This window comes from Bufo gargarizans, chromosome 3 (genome assembly GCF_014858855.1).
Source record: "Bufo gargarizans isolate SCDJY-AF-19 chromosome 3, ASM1485885v1, whole genome shotgun sequence".
In the NCBI taxonomy this organism is placed as follows: Eukaryota; Metazoa; Chordata; class Amphibia; order Anura; family Bufonidae; genus Bufo; species Bufo gargarizans.
In genome coordinates, this window is record NC_058082.1 from 16,810,410 (window position 1) to 16,827,583 (window position 17,174).

The window sequence follows — 17,174 nt, forward strand, 5'->3', positions numbered from 1 at the left end:
TCTATCGGGGGTCATTGTCCGATTACAGTCAGTATAATATATTCGGGGGTCTCTATCTATCTGGGGGTCAGTGTGCGGTTACAGTCGGTATAAAAGATACGGGGGTCTCTATCGGGGGTCAGTGTGCGGTTACAGTCAGTATAGTAGATACGGGGTCTCTATCTGGGGTCAGTGTCCGGTTACAGTCGGTATAATATATTCCGGGGTCTCTATCTGGGGTCAGTGTCCGGTTACAGATGGTACAATAGATACGGGGGTCTCTATCGGGGGTCAGTGTCTGGTTACAGTCAGTATAATATATTCGGGGGTCTCTATCTCTATCTGGGGGTCAGTGTGCGGTTACAGCCGGTATAATAGATACGGGGGTCTATATAGGGGTCAGTGTGCAGTTACAGTCGGTACAATAGATACGGGGGTCTGTATCGGGGGTCAGTGTGCGGTTACAGTTAGTATAATAGATATGGTGGTCAGTGTGTGGTTACAGCCGGTATAATAGATTTGGGGGTCTCTATTGGGGGTCAGTGTGCAGTTACAGTTGGTATAGTAGATAAGGGGGTCTCTATCGGGGGTCAGTGTGCGGTTACAGTCGATATAATAGATACAGGGGTCTCTATCTGGGGGTCAGTGTACAAGTGCAGTCGGTATAATAGATACGGAGGTCTATATCGGGGGTCAGTGCGCGGTTACAGTCGATATAATATATATGGGGGTATCTATCGGGGTTCAGTGTGCAGTTACAGTTGGTATAATAGATACGGGGGTCAGTGTGCGGTTACAGTTGGTATAATAGATTTGGGAGTCAGTGTGCATTTACAGTTGGTATAGTAGATAAGGGGGTCTCTATCAGGGGTCAGTGTGAGGTTACAGTCGGTATAACATATTCGGGGGTCTCTATCAGGGGTCAGTGTGAGGTTACAGTCGGTATAATATATTCGGGGGTCTCTATCGAGGGTCAGTGTGTGGTTAGAGTCGGTATAATAGATACGGGGGTCTCTATCAGGGGTCAGTGTGCGGTGACAGTCGGTAAAATAGATACGGGGGTCTCTATCGGGGGTCAGAGTACGGTTATAGTTGGTATAATAGATACGGGGGTCAGTGTGCGGTTCCAGTTAGCATAATATATTCTGAGGTCTCTATCTCTATCTGGGGGGGCAGTGTGCGGTTACAGTTGGTATAATAGATTTGGGGGTCAGTGTCCGGTTCCAGTCAGTATAATATATTCGGGGGTCTCTATCTCTATCTGGGGGAGCAGTGTGCGGTTAGTCGGTATAATAGATACGGGGGTCTCAATCGAGGGTCTGTGTGCGGTTACAGTCGGTATAATAGATTTGGGGGTCTCATTCTCTATGTGGGGGTCAGTGTCCGTTTACAGTCGGTATAATAGATTCGGGGGTCTCTATCTATATCAGGGGTCAGTGTCCGTTTACAGTCGGTATAACAGATTCGGGGGTCTCTATTGGGGGCGAGTGTGCGGTTACAGTCAGTATAATATATTTGGGGGTCAGCATGCGATTACAGTCGGTATAATAGATTTGAGGGTCTCTATCGGGGATCAGTGTGCGGTTACAGTCGGTATAATAGATACAGTGGTCTCTATCGGGGGTCAGTGTCCGGTTACAGTCAGTATAATATATTTGGGGGTCTCTATCTCTATCGGGGGTCAGTGTGCGGTTACAGTCGGTATAATATATTCGGGGGTCTCTATCTCTATCTGGGGGTCAGTTTGCGGTTACAGTCAGTATAATATATTCGGGGGTCTCTATCTCTATCTGGGGGTCAGTGTGCGGTTACAGTCAGTATAATAGATTCGGGGGTCTCTATCGGGGGTCAGTGTGCGGTTACAGTCGGTATAATATATTCGGGGGTCTCTATCTCTATCTGGGGGTCAGTTTGCGGTTACAGTCAGTATAATATATTCGGGGGTCTCTATCTCTATCTGGGGGTCAGTGTGCGGTTACAGTCGGTATAATAGATTCGGGGGTCTCTATCGGGGGTCAGTGTCTGGTTACAGTCAGTATAAGTATCGATTATACCGACTGTAACCACACACTAACCCCTGAATCTATTATGCCGACTGTAACTGTACACTCACCCCCGATAGAGACCCCCGTATCTATTATACCGGCTGTAACCGCACACTGACTCCCAGATAGAGATAGAGACCCCCGAATATATTATACTGACTGTAACCGCACAATAACCCCCGATACAGACCCCCGTATCTATTATACGAGCTGTAACCGCACACTGACCCCCGATAGTGACACCCGAATCTATTATACCGAATGTAACTGGACACTGACCCCCGATTATATTATACCGACTGTAACTGGACACTGACCCCCAGATAGAGACCCCCGAATATATTATACTGACTGTAACCGTACACTGACCCTTGATAGAGACCCCCGAATATATTATACTGACTGTAACCGTACACTGACCCTTGATAGAGACCCCCGAATATATTATAGCGACTGTAACCGCACACTCACCCCAGATAGAGATGGAGACAGTGTCCGTTTACAGTCGGTATAATAGATTCGGGGGTCACTATCGGGGGTCAGTTTGCAGTTACAATCGATATAATAGATACGGGGGTCTCTATCTCTATCTGGGGTGAGTGTGCGGTTACAGTCAGTATAATAGATTCGGGGGTCTCTATCGGGGGTCAGTGTGCGGTTACAGTCAGTATAATATATTTGAGGGTCTCTATCTCTATCTGGGGTGAGTGTGCGGTTACAGTCGGTATAATAGATTCGGGGGTCTCTATCGGGGGTCAGTGTGCGGTTACAGTCGGTATAATAGATTTGAAGGTCTCTATTGGAGGTCAGTTTGCGATTAAAGTCGGTATAATATATTCAGGGGTCTCTATCGGGGCTCAGTGTGCGGTTACAGTCAGTATAATATATTCGGGGGTCTCTATCTCTATCTGGGGTGAGTGTGCGGTTTCAGTCGGTATAATAGATTCGGGGTCTCTATCGGGGGTCAGTGTCCGGTTACAGTCAGTAAAATATATTCGGGTGTCTCTATCGGGGGTCAGTGTCCGGTTACAGTCGGTATAAGAGATTCGGAAGTTTCTATCTGGGGGTCAGTATCCAGATACAGTTGGTATAATATATTCGGGGGTCTCTATCGGGGGTCAGTGTCCGGTTACAGTCGGTATAATAGATTCGGGGGTCTCTATCTGGGGATTAGTGTCCAGTTACAGTCAGTATAATATATTCAGGGGTCTCTATCTCTATCGGGGGTCAGTGTCCGGTTACAGTCGGTATAATAGATTCGGAAGTTTCTATCTGGGGGTCAGTATCCAGTTACAGTCAGTATAATAGATTTGGGGGTCTCTATCAGGGGGTTAGTGTCCGGTTACAGTCGGTATAATATATTCGGGGTCTCTATCTCTATCGGGGGTCAGTGTCCGGTTACAGTCGGTATAATATATTCGAGGGTCTCTATCTCTATCGGGGGTCAGTGTCCGGTTACAGTCGGTATAATAGATTCGGGGGTCTCTATCTGGGGGTCAGTGTGCGGTTACAGTCGGTATAATATATTCGGGGGTCTCTATCGGGGGTCAGTGTCCGGTTACAGTAGGTATAATATATTCGGGGTCTCTATCTCTATCTGGGGGTCAGTGTGCGGTTACAATCAGTATAATATATTCGGGGGTCTCTATCGTGGGTCAGTGTGCGGTTACAGTTGGTATTATAGATTCGGGGTTCTCTATTGGGGGTCAGTGTGCGGTTACAGTCGGTATAATATATTCGGGGGTCTCTATCTCTATCGTTGGTCAGTGTGCGGTTACAGTCGGTATAATATATTCGGGGGTCTCTATCTCTATTGGGGGTCAGTGTGCGGTTACAGTCGGTATAATATGTTCGGGGGTCTCTATCTCTATCGTTGGTCAGTGTGCGGTTACAGTCGGTATAATATATTCGGGGGTCTCTATCGGGGGTCAGTGTCCGGTTACAGTCGGTATAATATATTCGGGGGTCTCTATCGGGGGTCACTGTACGGTTACAGTCGGTATAATATATTCGGGGGTCTCTATCGTTGGTCAGTGTGCGGTTACAGTCGGTATAATATATTCGGGGGTCTATCTGGGGGTCAGTGTCCGGTTACAGTCGGTATAATATATTCGGGGGTCTCTATCGGGGGTCAGTGTCCGCTTACAGTCGGTATAATATATTCGAGGGTCTCTATCTCTATCGGGGGACAGTGTGCGGTTACAGTCAGTATAATATATTCAGGGGTCTCTATCGGGGGTCAGTGTGCGGTTACAGTCGGTATAATATATTCGGGGGTCTCTATCTATCTGGGGGTCAGTGTCCGGTGACAGTCGATATAATATATTCGGGGGTCTCTATCACTATTTGGGGGTCAGTGTCCGGTTACAGTAGGTATAATATATTCGGGGTCTCTATCTCTATCTGGGGGTCAGTGTGCGGTTACAATCAGTATGTGGCGAAACCAACCTCGCCACTGGGTTTTGGAGAGGGCTGTTTGAAGGCCTCTTGCCTCAGGATTATGGCCCATAGTAACTTTAAAGGAGAAGACAGACCGGCCGCACAGCTTAAATCTGTCTGTAGAATTGTATTTTATGTTATTATGCGTTCGGTTAAATTGTATGTTATGTGAGGGCACCCAGATAGCTAATATTATTGTATTTGTGTATTCTGAGTGCCATTCACCTAATGATATGCACTCAGACTTGAGCTATCTGGGGATATGTTAAATGTCTGTGTTTGCTGTGGGGGTGTGCCATTGTGTGTTTAAATGGTGATGTCTGTCCTGTTGTCTCCACATGTGTATTGGCGATCTCCCTTTGTCCTGAGAGATAATTGGATTGCCTTCGGTTGTCTCTGGGACAGAGAGGAGGAAACCATGATGCATTGTGGGGATGTGTTGTATCTGTTCTGTATTTGCAAAACTGTAATAAAAACCAGGCTGGGTGTGCCGGCACTTCAGACCACTGCTGACCCTCAAGACGGAGCCTTGTCTCGTTATTGGGGGGATTCCCTGTATGCTGTTAGAAACTGATTGCCAGGAGTGTAAGCTGACTGATACGCTTTTCCTGTTCGTCTGCTGACAGCTATTTGCGAGGTTCCAGTTTGGAGTGCTATTTTGTATCCAGTTCGGGAGGTTGGTGTTCTGCAGTAGCTGTGCCTGTCTCTCAGAAAGGGGCATATCGCCTAAACGGATTTTAACCCCTTGTCTGCTGAAACGGTCCGTTACATTGGTGGCAAGCAGCGCGATCGTTCCTACAGCCAGAAGGACAGCTACAGGAGACACCATTTCTGTGGATTCTACAATTTAAGGGCAACGCATGTCTCAGTACAGCGACCCTAAAAGCACCAGGATGGAACCAGCAGTGGAGTACAGATACTCTGTGGAGGAATTTGACCGTATGATGTGGTTGCGGCTGAACTTCTTCGGACCCAATCCAGCTGAGAAATCCGTGAAGTTCGTGAGGAGTCTAGTGTTCAAGACCCTACTATACCGGGCAGAAGGTGACGGTCAGCTGCCACATTGGGTGGACCTCCATCGGAAGTTACAGTTGCGGGACAGAGGGAGCCCAGTCTCCATTCCCCAGCGGCAGTGTGAAGTGCAGGGAGGGGAGAGCAGCGGCCTCCCTCCCCAGCGGCAGGCTGAGTTACAGGGGGCAGAGGTAGTTGTTCCTGCCCCCCAGCAGCAGCATGATTTTTTGGGAATTGGGAGCCTAGTCTCCATTCCCCAGCGGCAGGCTGAGTTACAGGGGGCAGAGGTAGTTGTTCCTGCCCCCCAGCAGCAGCATGATTTTTTGGGAATTGAGAGCCCAGTCTCCATTCCCCAGCGGCCGTGTGATGTACAGGGAATTGGGAGCCCAGTCTCCATTCCCCAGCGGCAGGTGGAGTTACAGGGGGCAGAGACAGTCGGTCCTGTCCCCCAGCGGCAGAGTGTCCTACAGGGAATAGAGAGCCTAGTCTCCTTTCCCCAGCAGCAGGACACTGTATTGGGAGCGGAGGCGGTCGGTCGCCCTCCCCAGCGGCTGGAAGTATGTATGGGAGAGGAGCTCGTTACCCCCTCTCCCCAGCGGCAGATTAACGCACCAGGGGGAGACAGTAAGCCCCACAACAGTGCAGATGGGACCGTGGTGTCTGCACTTACAGCACAGGGGGTAGGGACAGTCGGTCCTGCCCCCCAGCAACAGGGCTGTTTAGCCAAAGGGGAGACAGTCGGTTTCCCCCTCCAACAACCAGACTCCAACCAGGCTTCTTCCATGGTAGCGCTGGTACCAGGGCAGAGTCCCACTGATCCCTGCCCACAAAGCAACCTCCACTCCAAGCCAGGGAGCAACTCAGAGACCGGGAGTACCAGCTACAAATATAACCTTGGTGGATTCACTGGACAGAGACAGGCTACTAAATTCAACAGGTCCAGTATTGGGTTGTGGGTGGGCTGCCAGACTAACTCAGGTACCGACCGGCGTGAGGTCAGGTATCTGGTTAGTCTTCCCTGGGGGGGGGGAGATGTGTGGCGAAACCAACCTCGCCACAGTGTTTTGGAGACGGCTGTTTGAAGGCCTCTTGCCTCAGGATTATGGCCCATAGTAACTTTAAAGGAGAAGACAGACCGGCCGCACAGCTTAAATCTGTCTGTAGAATTGTATCTTATGTTATTATGTGTTCGGTTAAATTGTATGTTATGTGAGGGCACCCAGATAGCTAATATTATTGTATTCGTGTGGTCTGAGTGCCATTCGCCTAATGATATGCACTCAGACTTGAGCTATCTGGGGATATGTTACATGTCTGTGTTTGCTGTGGGGGTGTGACATTGTGTGTTTAAATGGTGATGTCTGTCCTGTTGTCTCCACATGTGTATTGGCGATCTCCCTTTGTCCTGAGAGATAATTGGATTGCCTTCGGTTGTCTCTGGGACAGAGAGGAGGAAACCATGATGCATTGTAGGGATGTGTTGTATCTGTTCTGTATTTGCAAAACTGTAATAAAAACCAGGCTGGGTGTGCCAGCACGTCAGACCACTGCTGACCCTCAAGACGGAGCCTTGTCTCGTTATTGGGGGGATTCCATGTATGCTGTTAGAGACTGATTGCCAGGAGTGTAAGCTGATTGGATGCTTTTCCTGTTCGTCTGCTGACAGCTATTTGCGAGGTTCCAGTTTGGAGTGCTATTTTGTATCCAGTTCGGGAGTTTGGTGTTCTGCAGTAGCTGTGCCTGTCTCTCGGAAAGGGGCATATCGCCTAAACGGATCTTAACCCCTTGTCTGCTGAAACGGTCCGTTACACAGTCGGTATAATATATTCGGGGGTCAGTGTGCAGTTACAGTCAGTATAATATATTCGGGGGTCTCTATCGGGGGTCAGTGTCCGGTTACAGTCGGTATAATATATTTGGGGGTCTCTATCGGGGGTCAGTGTGCGGTTACAGTCGGTATAATATATTCGGGGGTCTCTATCGGAGGTCCGGTTACAGTCGGTTTAATATATTCGGGGATCAGTGTCCGGTTACAGTCGGTATATTCGGGGGTCTCTATTGGGGGTCAGTGTCTGGTTACAGTCGGTATAATATATTCGGGGGTCAGTGTGTGGTTACAGTCGGTATAATATATTTGGGGGTCTCTATCGGGGGTCAGTGTGCGGTTACAGTCGGTATAATATATTCGGGGGTCAGTGTCCGGTTACATTCGGTATAATATATTCAGGGGTCTCTATCGGGGGTCAGTGTACGGTTACAGTCGGTATAATAGATTGGGGCGGTCAGTGTCTGGTTACAGTCGGTATAACAGATTCGGGGGTCTCTATTGGGGGTCCGGTTACAGTCGGTATAATAGATTCGGGGGTCTCTATCTGGGGGTCAGTGTGCGGTTACAGTCGGTATAATATATTCGGGGGTCAGTGTGCGGTTACAGTCGGTATAATATATTCGGGGGTCTCTATCTGTGGGTCAGTGTGCGGTTACAGTCGGTATAATATATTCGGGGGTCTCTATCGTGGGTCAGTGTGCGGTTACAGTCGGTATTATAGATTCAAGGTTCTCTATTGGGGGTCAGTGTGCGGTTACAGTCGGTATTATAGATTCGGGGGTCAGTGTCCAGTTACAGTCGGTATAATAGATACGTGGGTCTCTATCGGGGGTCAGTGTCCGGTTACAGTCGGTATAATAGATTCGGGGGTCTCTATCTGGGGGTCAGTGTGCGGTTACAGTCGGTATAATATATTCGGGGGTCTCTATTGAAGGTCAGTGTCCGGTTACAGTCAGTATAATATATTCAGGGGCCTCTATCAGGGGTTAGTGTCCGGTTACAGTCGGTAAAATACATTCGGGGGTCTCTATCTCTATCGGGGGTCAGTGTCCGGTTACAGTCGGTATAATAGATACGGGGGTCTCTATCGGGGGTCAGTGTGCGGTTACAGTCGGTATAATAGATTCGGGGGTCTCTATCTGGGGGTCAGTGTGCGGTTACAGTCGGTATAATATATTCGGGGGTCAGTGTGCGGTTACAGTCGGTATAATATATTCAGGGGTCTCTATCTGTGGGTCAGTGTGCGGTTACAGTCGGTATAATATATTCGGGGGTCTCTATCGTGGGTCAGTGTGCGGTTACAGTCGGTATTATAGATTCAAGGTTCTCTATTGGGGGTCAGTGTGCGGTTACAGTCGGTATTATAGATTCGGGGGTCAGTGTCCAGTTACAGTCGGTATAATAGATACGTGGGTCTCTATCGGGGGTCAGTGTCCGGTTACAGTCGGTATAATAGATTCGGGGGTCTCTATCTGGGGGTCAGTGTGCGGTTACAGTCGGTATAATATATTCGGGGGTCTCTATTGAAGGTCAGTGTCCGGTTACAGTCAGTATAATATATTCAGGGGCCTCTATCAGGGGTTAGTGTCCGGTTACAGTCGGTAAAATACATTCGGGGGTCTCTATCTCTATCGGGGGTCAGTGTCCGGTTACAGTCGGTATAATAGATACGGGGGTCTCTATCGGGGGTCAGTGTGCGGTTACAGTCGGTATAATATATTGGGGGGTCTATATCTGGGGGTCAGTGTCTGGTTACAGTCGGTATAATAGATGTGGGGGTCTCTATCTCTATGGGGGGTCAGTGTCCGGTTACAGTCGGTAAAATATATTCAGGGGTCTCTATCTCTATGGGGGGTCAGTGTGCGGTTACAATCAGTATAATATATTCGGCGGTCTCTATCGTGGGTCAGTGTGCGGTTACAGTTGGTATTATAGATTCGGGGTTCTCTATTGGGGGTCAGTGTGCGGTTACAGTCGGTATTATAGATTCGGGGGTCTCTATCGGGGGTCAGTGTCCAGTTACAGTCTGTATAATAGATACGGGGTCAGTGTCCGGTTACAGTCGGTATAATATATTCGGGGGTCTCTATCTCTATTGGGGGTCAGTGTCCGGTTACAGTCGGTATAATATATTCGGGGGTCTCTATCGTGTGTCAGTGTGCGGTTACAGTCGGTATAATATATTCGGGGGTCTCTATTGAAGGTCAGTGTCCGGTTACAGTCAGTATAATATATTCAGGGGCCTCTATCAGGGGTTAGTGTCCGGTTACAGTCGGTAAAATACATTCGGGGGTCTCTATCTCTATCGGGGGTCAGTGTCCGGTTACAGTCGGTATAATAGATACGGGGGTCTCTATCGGGGGTCAGTGTGCGGTTACAGTCGGTATAATAGATTCGGGGGTCTCTATCTGGGGGTCAGTGTGCGGTTACAGTCGGTATAATATATTCGGGGGTCAGTGTGCGGTTACAGTCGGTATAATATATTCGGGGGTCTCTATCTGTGGGTCAGTGTGCGGTTACAGTCGGTATAATATATTCGGGGGTCTCTATCGTGGGTCAGTGTGCGGTTACAGTCGGTATTATAGATTCAAGGTTCTCTATTGGGGGTCAGTGTGCGGTTACAGTCGGTATTATAGATTCGGGGGTCAGTGTCCAGTTACAGTCGGTATAATAGATACGTGGGTCTCTATCGGGGGTCAGTGTCCGGTTACAGTCGGTATAATAGATTCGGGGGTCTCTATCTGGGGGTCAGTGTGCGGTTACAGTCGGTATAATATATTCGGGGGTCTCTATTGAAGGTCAGTGTCCGGTTACAGTCAGTATAATATATTCAGGGGCCTCTATCAGGGGTTAGTGTCCGGTTACAGTCGGTAAAATACATTCGGGGGTCTCTATCTCTATTGGGGGTCAGTGTCCGGTTACAGTCGGTATAATAGATACGGGGGTCTCTATCGGGGGTCAGTGTGCGGTTACAGTCGGTATAATAGATTGGGGGGTCTATATCTGGGGGTCAGTGTCTGGTTACAGTCGGTATAATAGATTTGGGGGTCTCTATCTCTATGGGGGGTCAGTGTCCGGTTACAGTCGGTAAAATATATTCAGGGGTCTCTATCTCTATGGGGGGTCAGTGTGCGGTTACAATCAGTATAATATATTCGGCGGTCTCTATCGTGGGTCAGTGTGCGGTTACAGTTGGTATTATAGATTCGGGGTTCTCTATTGGGGGTCAGTGTGCGGTTACAGTCGGTATTATAGATTCGGGGGTCTCTATCGGGGGTCAGTGTCCAGTTACAGTCGGTATAATAGATACGGGGTCAGTGTCCGGTTACAGTCGGTATAATATATTCGGGGGTCTCTATCTCTATTGGGGGTCAGTGTCCGGTTACAGTCGGTATAATATATTCGGGGGTCTCTATCGTGTGTCAGTGTGCGGTTACAGTCTGTATAATAGATACGGGGGTCTCTATCGGGGGTCAGTGTGCGGTTACAGTCGGTATAATAGATTGGGGGGTCTATATCTGGGGGTCAGTGTCTGGTTACAGTCGGTATAATAGATTCAGGGGGTCTCTATCGGGGGTCCGGTTACAGTCGGTATAATATATTTGGGGGTCTCTATCGGGGGTCAGTGTGCGGTTACAGTCGGTATAATAGATACGGGGGTCTCTATCAGGGGTCAGTGTGCGGTTACAGTCGGTATAATGTATTCGGGGGTCAGTGTGCGGTTACAGTCGGTATAATATATTCGGGGGTCTCTATCGGGGGTCAGTGTCCGGTTACAGTAGGTATAATATATTCGGGGTCTCTATCTCTATCTGGGGGTCAGTGTGCGGTTACAGTCGGTATCATAGATTCGGGTGTCTCTATCGGGGGTCAGTGTCCAGTTACAGTCGGTATAATAGATACGGGGTCAGTGTCCGGTTACAGTCGGTATAATATATTCGGGGGTCTCTATCGTGTGTCAGTGTGCGGTTACAGTCGGTATAATATATTCGGGGGTCTCTATCGAGGGTCAGTGTCCAGTTACAATCAGTATAATGGATACAGGGCTCTCTATTGGGGGTCAGTGTGCGGTTACAGTCGGTATAATAGATTGGGGGGTCTATATCTGGGGGTCAGTGTCTGGTTACAGTCGGTATAATAGATTCGGGGGGTCTCTATCGGGGGTCCGGCTACAGTCGGTATAATATATTCGGGGGTCTCTATCGGGGGTCAGTGTCCGGTTACAGTCGGTATAATATATTCGGAGGTCTCTATCGGGGGTCAGTGTCCGGTTACAATCAGTATAATAGATACGGGGGGGTCTCTATCGGGGGTCAGTGTGCGGTTACAGTCGGTATAATATATTCGGGGGTCTCTATCGGGGGTCAGTGTCCGGTTACAATCAGTATAATAGATACGGGGGTCTCTATCGGGGGTCAGTGTGCGGTTACAGTCGGTATAATATATTCGGGGGTCTCTATCAGGGGTCAGTGTGCAGTTACAGTCGGTATAATATATTCGGGGGTCAGTGTCCGGTTACAGTCGGTATAATATATTCGGGGGTCTCTATCGGGGGTCAGTGTCCGGTTACAATCAGTATAATAGATACGGGGGTCTCTATCGGGGGTCAGTGTGCGGTTACAGTCGGTATAATATATTCGGGGGTCTCTATGCGGTTACAGTCGGTATAATATATTCGGGGGTCAGTGTCCGGTTACAGTCGGTATAATATATTCGGGGGTCTCTATCAGGGGTCAGTGTCCGGTTACAGTTGGTATAATATATTCGGGGGTCTCTATCGGGGGTCAGTGTGCGGTTACAGTCGGTATAATATATTCGGGGGTCTCTATTGGGGGTCAGTGTGCGGTTACAGTCGGTATAATATATTCGGGGGTCTCTATTGGGGGTCAGTGTGCGGTTACAGTCGGTATAATATATTCGGGGGTCAGTGTCCGGTTACAATCAGTATATTAGATACGGGGGTCTCTATCGGGGGTCAGTGTGCGGTTACAGTCGGTATAATATATTCGGGGGTCTCTATCAGGGGTCAGTGTGCAGTTACAGTCGGTATAATATATTCGGGGGTCAGTGTCCGGTTACAGTCGGTATAATATATTCGGGGGTCTCTATCGGGGGTCAGTGTCCGGTTACAATCAGTATAATAGATACGGGGGTCTCTATCGGGGGTCAGTGTGCGGTTACAGTCGGTATAATATATTCGGGGGTCTCTATGCGGTTACAGTCGGTATAATATATTCGGGGGTCAGTGTCCGGTTACAGTCGGTATAATATATTCGGGGGTCTCTATCAGGGGTCAGTGTCCGGTTACAGTCGGTATAATATATTCGGGGGTCTCTATCGGGGGTCAGTGTGCGGTTACAGTCGGTATAATATATTCGGGGGTCTCTATTGGGGGTCAGTGTGCGGTTACAGTCGGTATAATATATTCGGGGGTCTCTATTGGGGGTCAGTGTGCGGTTACAGTCGGTATAATATATTCGGGGGTCTCTATCGGGGGTCAGTGTCCGGTTACAGTCGGTATAATATATTCGGGGGTCTCTATCAGGGGTCAGAGTCTGGTTACAGTCGGTATAATATATTCGGGGGTCAGTGTCCGGTTACAGTCGGTATAATATATTCAGGGGTCTCTATCGGGGGTCAGGGTCCGGTTACAATCAGTATAATAAATACAGGGGTCTCTATCGGGGGTCAGTGTGCGGTTACAGTCGGTATAATATATTCGGGGGTCTCTATCAGGGGTCAGTGTGCAGTTACAGTCGGTATAATATATTCGGGGGTCTCTATTGGGGGTCAGTGTGCGGTTACAGTCGGTATAATATATTCGGGGGTCTCTATCAGGGGTCAGTGTGAGGTTACAGTCGGTATAATATATTCGGGGGTCAGTGTCCGGTTACAGTCGGTATAATATATTCGGGGGTCTCTATCGGGGGTCAGTGTCCGGTTACAGTCGGTATAATATATTCGGGGGTCTCTATCGGGGGTCAGTGTCCGGTTACAGTCGGTATAATATATTCGGGGGTCTCTATCGGGGGTCAGTGTCCGGTTACAGTCGGTATAATATATTCGGGGGTCTCTATCGGGGGTCAGTGTGCGGTTACAGTCGGTATAATATATTCGGGGGTCTCTATCGGGGGTCAGTGTGCGGTTACAGTCGGTATAATATATTCGGGGGTCAGTGTCCGGTTACAGTCAGTATATTATATTCGGGGGGTCTCTATCGGGGGTCAGTGTGCGGTTACAGTCGGTATGATAGATTTGGGGGTCAGTGTGCGTTTACAGTCAGTATAATAGATACGGGGGTCTCTATCGGGGGTCAGTGTGCGGTTACAGTCGGTATAATATATTCGGGGGTCTCTATCGGGGGTCAGTGTGCGGTTACAGTCGGTATAATATATTCAGGGGTCTCTATCGGGGGTCAGTGTGCGGTTACAGTCGGTATAATAGATTCGGGGGTCTCTATCGGGGGTCAGTGTCCGGTTACAGTCGGTATAATATATTCGGGGGTCTCTATCGGGGGTTAGTGTCCAGTTACAGTCGGTATAATATATTCGGGGGTCTCTATCGGGGGTCAGTGTGCGGTTACAGTCGGTATAATATATTCGGGGGTCTCTATCGGGGGTCAGTGTCCGGTTACAGTCGGTATAATATATTCGGGGGTCAGTGTCCGGTTACAGTCGGTATAATATATTCGGGGGTCTCTATCGGGGGTCAGTGTCCAGTTAGTCGGTATAATATATTCGGGGGTCTCTATCGGGGGTCAGTGTGCGGTTACAGTCGGTATAATAGATTCGGGGGTCTCTATCGGGGGTCAGTGTGCGGTTACAGTCGGTATAATAGATTCGGGGGTCTCTATCGGGGGTCAGTGTCCGGTTACAGTCGGTATAATATATTCGGGGGTCTCTATCGGGGGTCAGTGTCCGGTTACAGTCGGTATAATATATTCGGGGGTCAGTGTGCGGTTACAGTCAGTATAATAGATTCGGGGTCTCTATCGGGGGTCAGTGTGCGGTTACAGTCGGTATAATATATTCGGGGGTCTCTATCGGGGGTCAGTGTGCGGTTACAGTCGGTATAATATATTCGGGGGTCTCTATCGGGGGTCAGTGTGCGGTTACAGTCGGTATAATAGATTCGGGGGTCAGTGTGCGGTTACAGTCGGTATAATATATTCGGGGGTCTCTATCCCTATCTGGGGGTCGAGCCTGTGGTCACAGTCCTTGTAATATACACAGGGCTCCATGCACCGGATCTTGGGGTGTCAGGAGGCACAGTGGGTAGACGGGTTGCACTTCCTTCCCAGTAATGCTTTGCGGCCGGAAGAGCCCGGGACTAGCCCATTTGTCTCCCTGCGGGGGGTGGAATGCACCATCTCTCCGGCAGGTAAGTCTTCTGAACACAGAAGGTATATTCCACAGACTCCACAACCCCTGCACTCACCTCTTCCCTCATCCCGGCCGCTCCGCGCCGTGCCATGCCAGCCGTGACCGCTAGATGTCGCCGTGCTCCTGGACTACCTGTGACGTCACAGCCGCAGCGCGGCTATTGGTCAGATTGGAATGGCAATGTCTTCGATATACCGCTAGGGGGCGATGATTGTCGGCGCGGATAACTGGTGTGACGTCACTAGGGCTAAGCATTTGTATGTGTGGAAGCTTGGGGCGGGTGTTAGTCATGCCCCGCCCCCCGTCTGCATTAGAGTTTTAGTTTAACCCCTGAGTTCCCGGACTTTATATGTTATCTCATGTCCTCTGTAGCCCTCCGCCATGTTGTATTATGACGTCACGTGTGTGACATGTTTCCCAGCCGCTTGTGTGTCATGAAGGTCAGGTATGTACAGCCCCCGACCGTGCGTTCCTGTGCTCTGAGTATTCCTGCATAAGTATTAGCGCCCCCGACACCTCTGTACCGTCAAAGCAACAAGCAGAAGCGGTCACATGGAGACGTCCGGTATTCCACGATCCGCAACGCGAAGATCCATCCAGGACGCCACACCGAGGGTCATAGAGCCGGGGGACCGAGGGGCGATGACCCCGGAGAGACGGCGGGGGGGACCGACGGGCGATGACCCCGGAGAGACGGCGGGGGGGGACCGACGGGCGATGACCCCGGAGAGACGGCGGGGGGGACCGACGGGCGATGACCCCGGAGAGACGGCGGGGGGGGGACCGACGGGCGATGACCCCGGAGAGACGGCGGGGGGGACCGACGGGCGATGACCCCGGAGAGACGGCGGGGGGGGACCGACGGGCGATGACCCCGGAGAGACGGCGGGGGGGACCGACGGGCGATGACCCCGGAGAGACGGCGGGGGGGACCGACGGGCGATGACCCGTGTTGAGTGAACTTGTGTTTTAAGTTTGGCGTCTAAAGTTCAGGGTATCGAGGTATCCCGTTATGGATTCCGCTACTACGGACCATAACGGAATTTAGAATCCATAACGGGATACTTCGATAACCCGAACTTTAGACGCCAAACTTAAAACACAAGTTCGCTCAACAGAGGCGATGACCCCGGAGGGAAGGGGGGGGACCCAAAGGCGATGACCCCGGAGGGAAGGGGGGGGGACCGAAAGGCGAGGACCCCGGAGGGAAGGGGGGGGGGACCGAAAGGCGAGGACCCCGGAGGGAAGGGGGGGGACCGAAAGGCGATGACCCCGGAGGGAAGGGGGGGGACCGAAAGGCGATGACCCCGGAGGGAAGGGGGGGGACCCAAAGGCGATGACCCCGGAGGGAAGGGGGGGACCGAAAGGCGATGAGCCCGGAGGGAAGGGGGGGACCGAAAGGCGATGACCCCGGAGGGAAGGGGGGGGACCGAAAGGCGATGACCCCGGAGGGAAGGGGGGGGACCGAAAGGCGATGAGCCCGGAGGGAAGGGGGGGGACCGAAAGGCGATGAGCCCGGAGGGAAGGGGGGGGGACCGAAAGGCGATGAGCCCGGAGGGAAGGGGGGGGACCGAAAGGCGATGACCCCGGAGGGAAGGGGGGGGACCGAAAGGCGATGACCCCGGAGGGAAGGGGGGGGACCGAAAGGCGATGACCCCGGAGGGAAGGGGGGGGACCGAAAGGCGATGACCCCGGAGGGAAGGGGGGGGACCGAAAGGCGATGCCCCCGGAGGGAAGGGGGGGGACCGAAAGGCGATGCCCCCGGAGGGAAGGGGGGGGACCGAAAGGCGATGCCCCCGGAGGGAAGGGGGGGGACCGAAAGGCGATGACCCCGGAGGGAAGGGGGGGGACCGAAAGGCGATGACCCCGGAGGGAAGGGGGGGGACCGAAAGGCGAGGACCCCGGAGGGAAGGGGGGGGACCGAAAGGCGAGGACCCCGGAGGGAAGGGGGGGGGACCGAAAGGCGAGGACCCCGGAGGGAAGGGGGGGGACCGAAAGGCGATGACCCCGGAGGGAAGGGGGGGGACCGAAAGGCGATGACCCCGGAGGGAAGGGGGGGGACCGAAAGGCAATGACCCCGGAGGGAAGGGGGGGGACCGAAAGGCGATGACCCCGGAGGGAAGGGGGGGGACCGAAAGGCGATGAGCCCGGAGGGAAGGGGGGGGACCGAAAGGCGATGACCCCGGAGGGAAGGGGGGGGACCGAAAGGCGATGACCCCGGAGGGAAGGGGGGGGACCGAAAGGCGATGACCCCGGAGGGAAGGGGGGGGACCGAAAGGCGATGCCCCCGGAGGGAAGGGGGGGGACCGAAAGGCGATGACCCCGGAGGGAAGGGGGGGGACCGAAAGGCGATGACCCCGGAGGGAAGGGGGGGGACCGAAAGGCGATGACCCCGGAGGGAAGGGGGGGGACCGAAAGGCGATGACCCCGGAGGGAAGGGGGGGACCGAAAGGCGATGAGCCCGGAGGGAAGGGGGGGGACCGAAAGGCG

General features: G+C 51.6%; 1 protein-coding gene across 1 annotated transcript in view; it reads right to left on the bottom strand.

Moving 5' to 3' along the window:
* The window catches only part of LOC122931320, a 66,153-nt gene that overhangs the window by 15,990 nt on the left and 32,989 nt on the right, over window positions 1-17,174 (bottom strand). Inside the window, exon 23 of the mRNA XM_044285385.1 lies at window positions 14,740-14,841. Within this exon, the coding sequence (XP_044141320.1) occupies window positions 14,740-14,841 (102 nt within the window). The remainder of the gene's footprint in view (window positions 1-14,739; window positions 14,842-17,174) is intronic.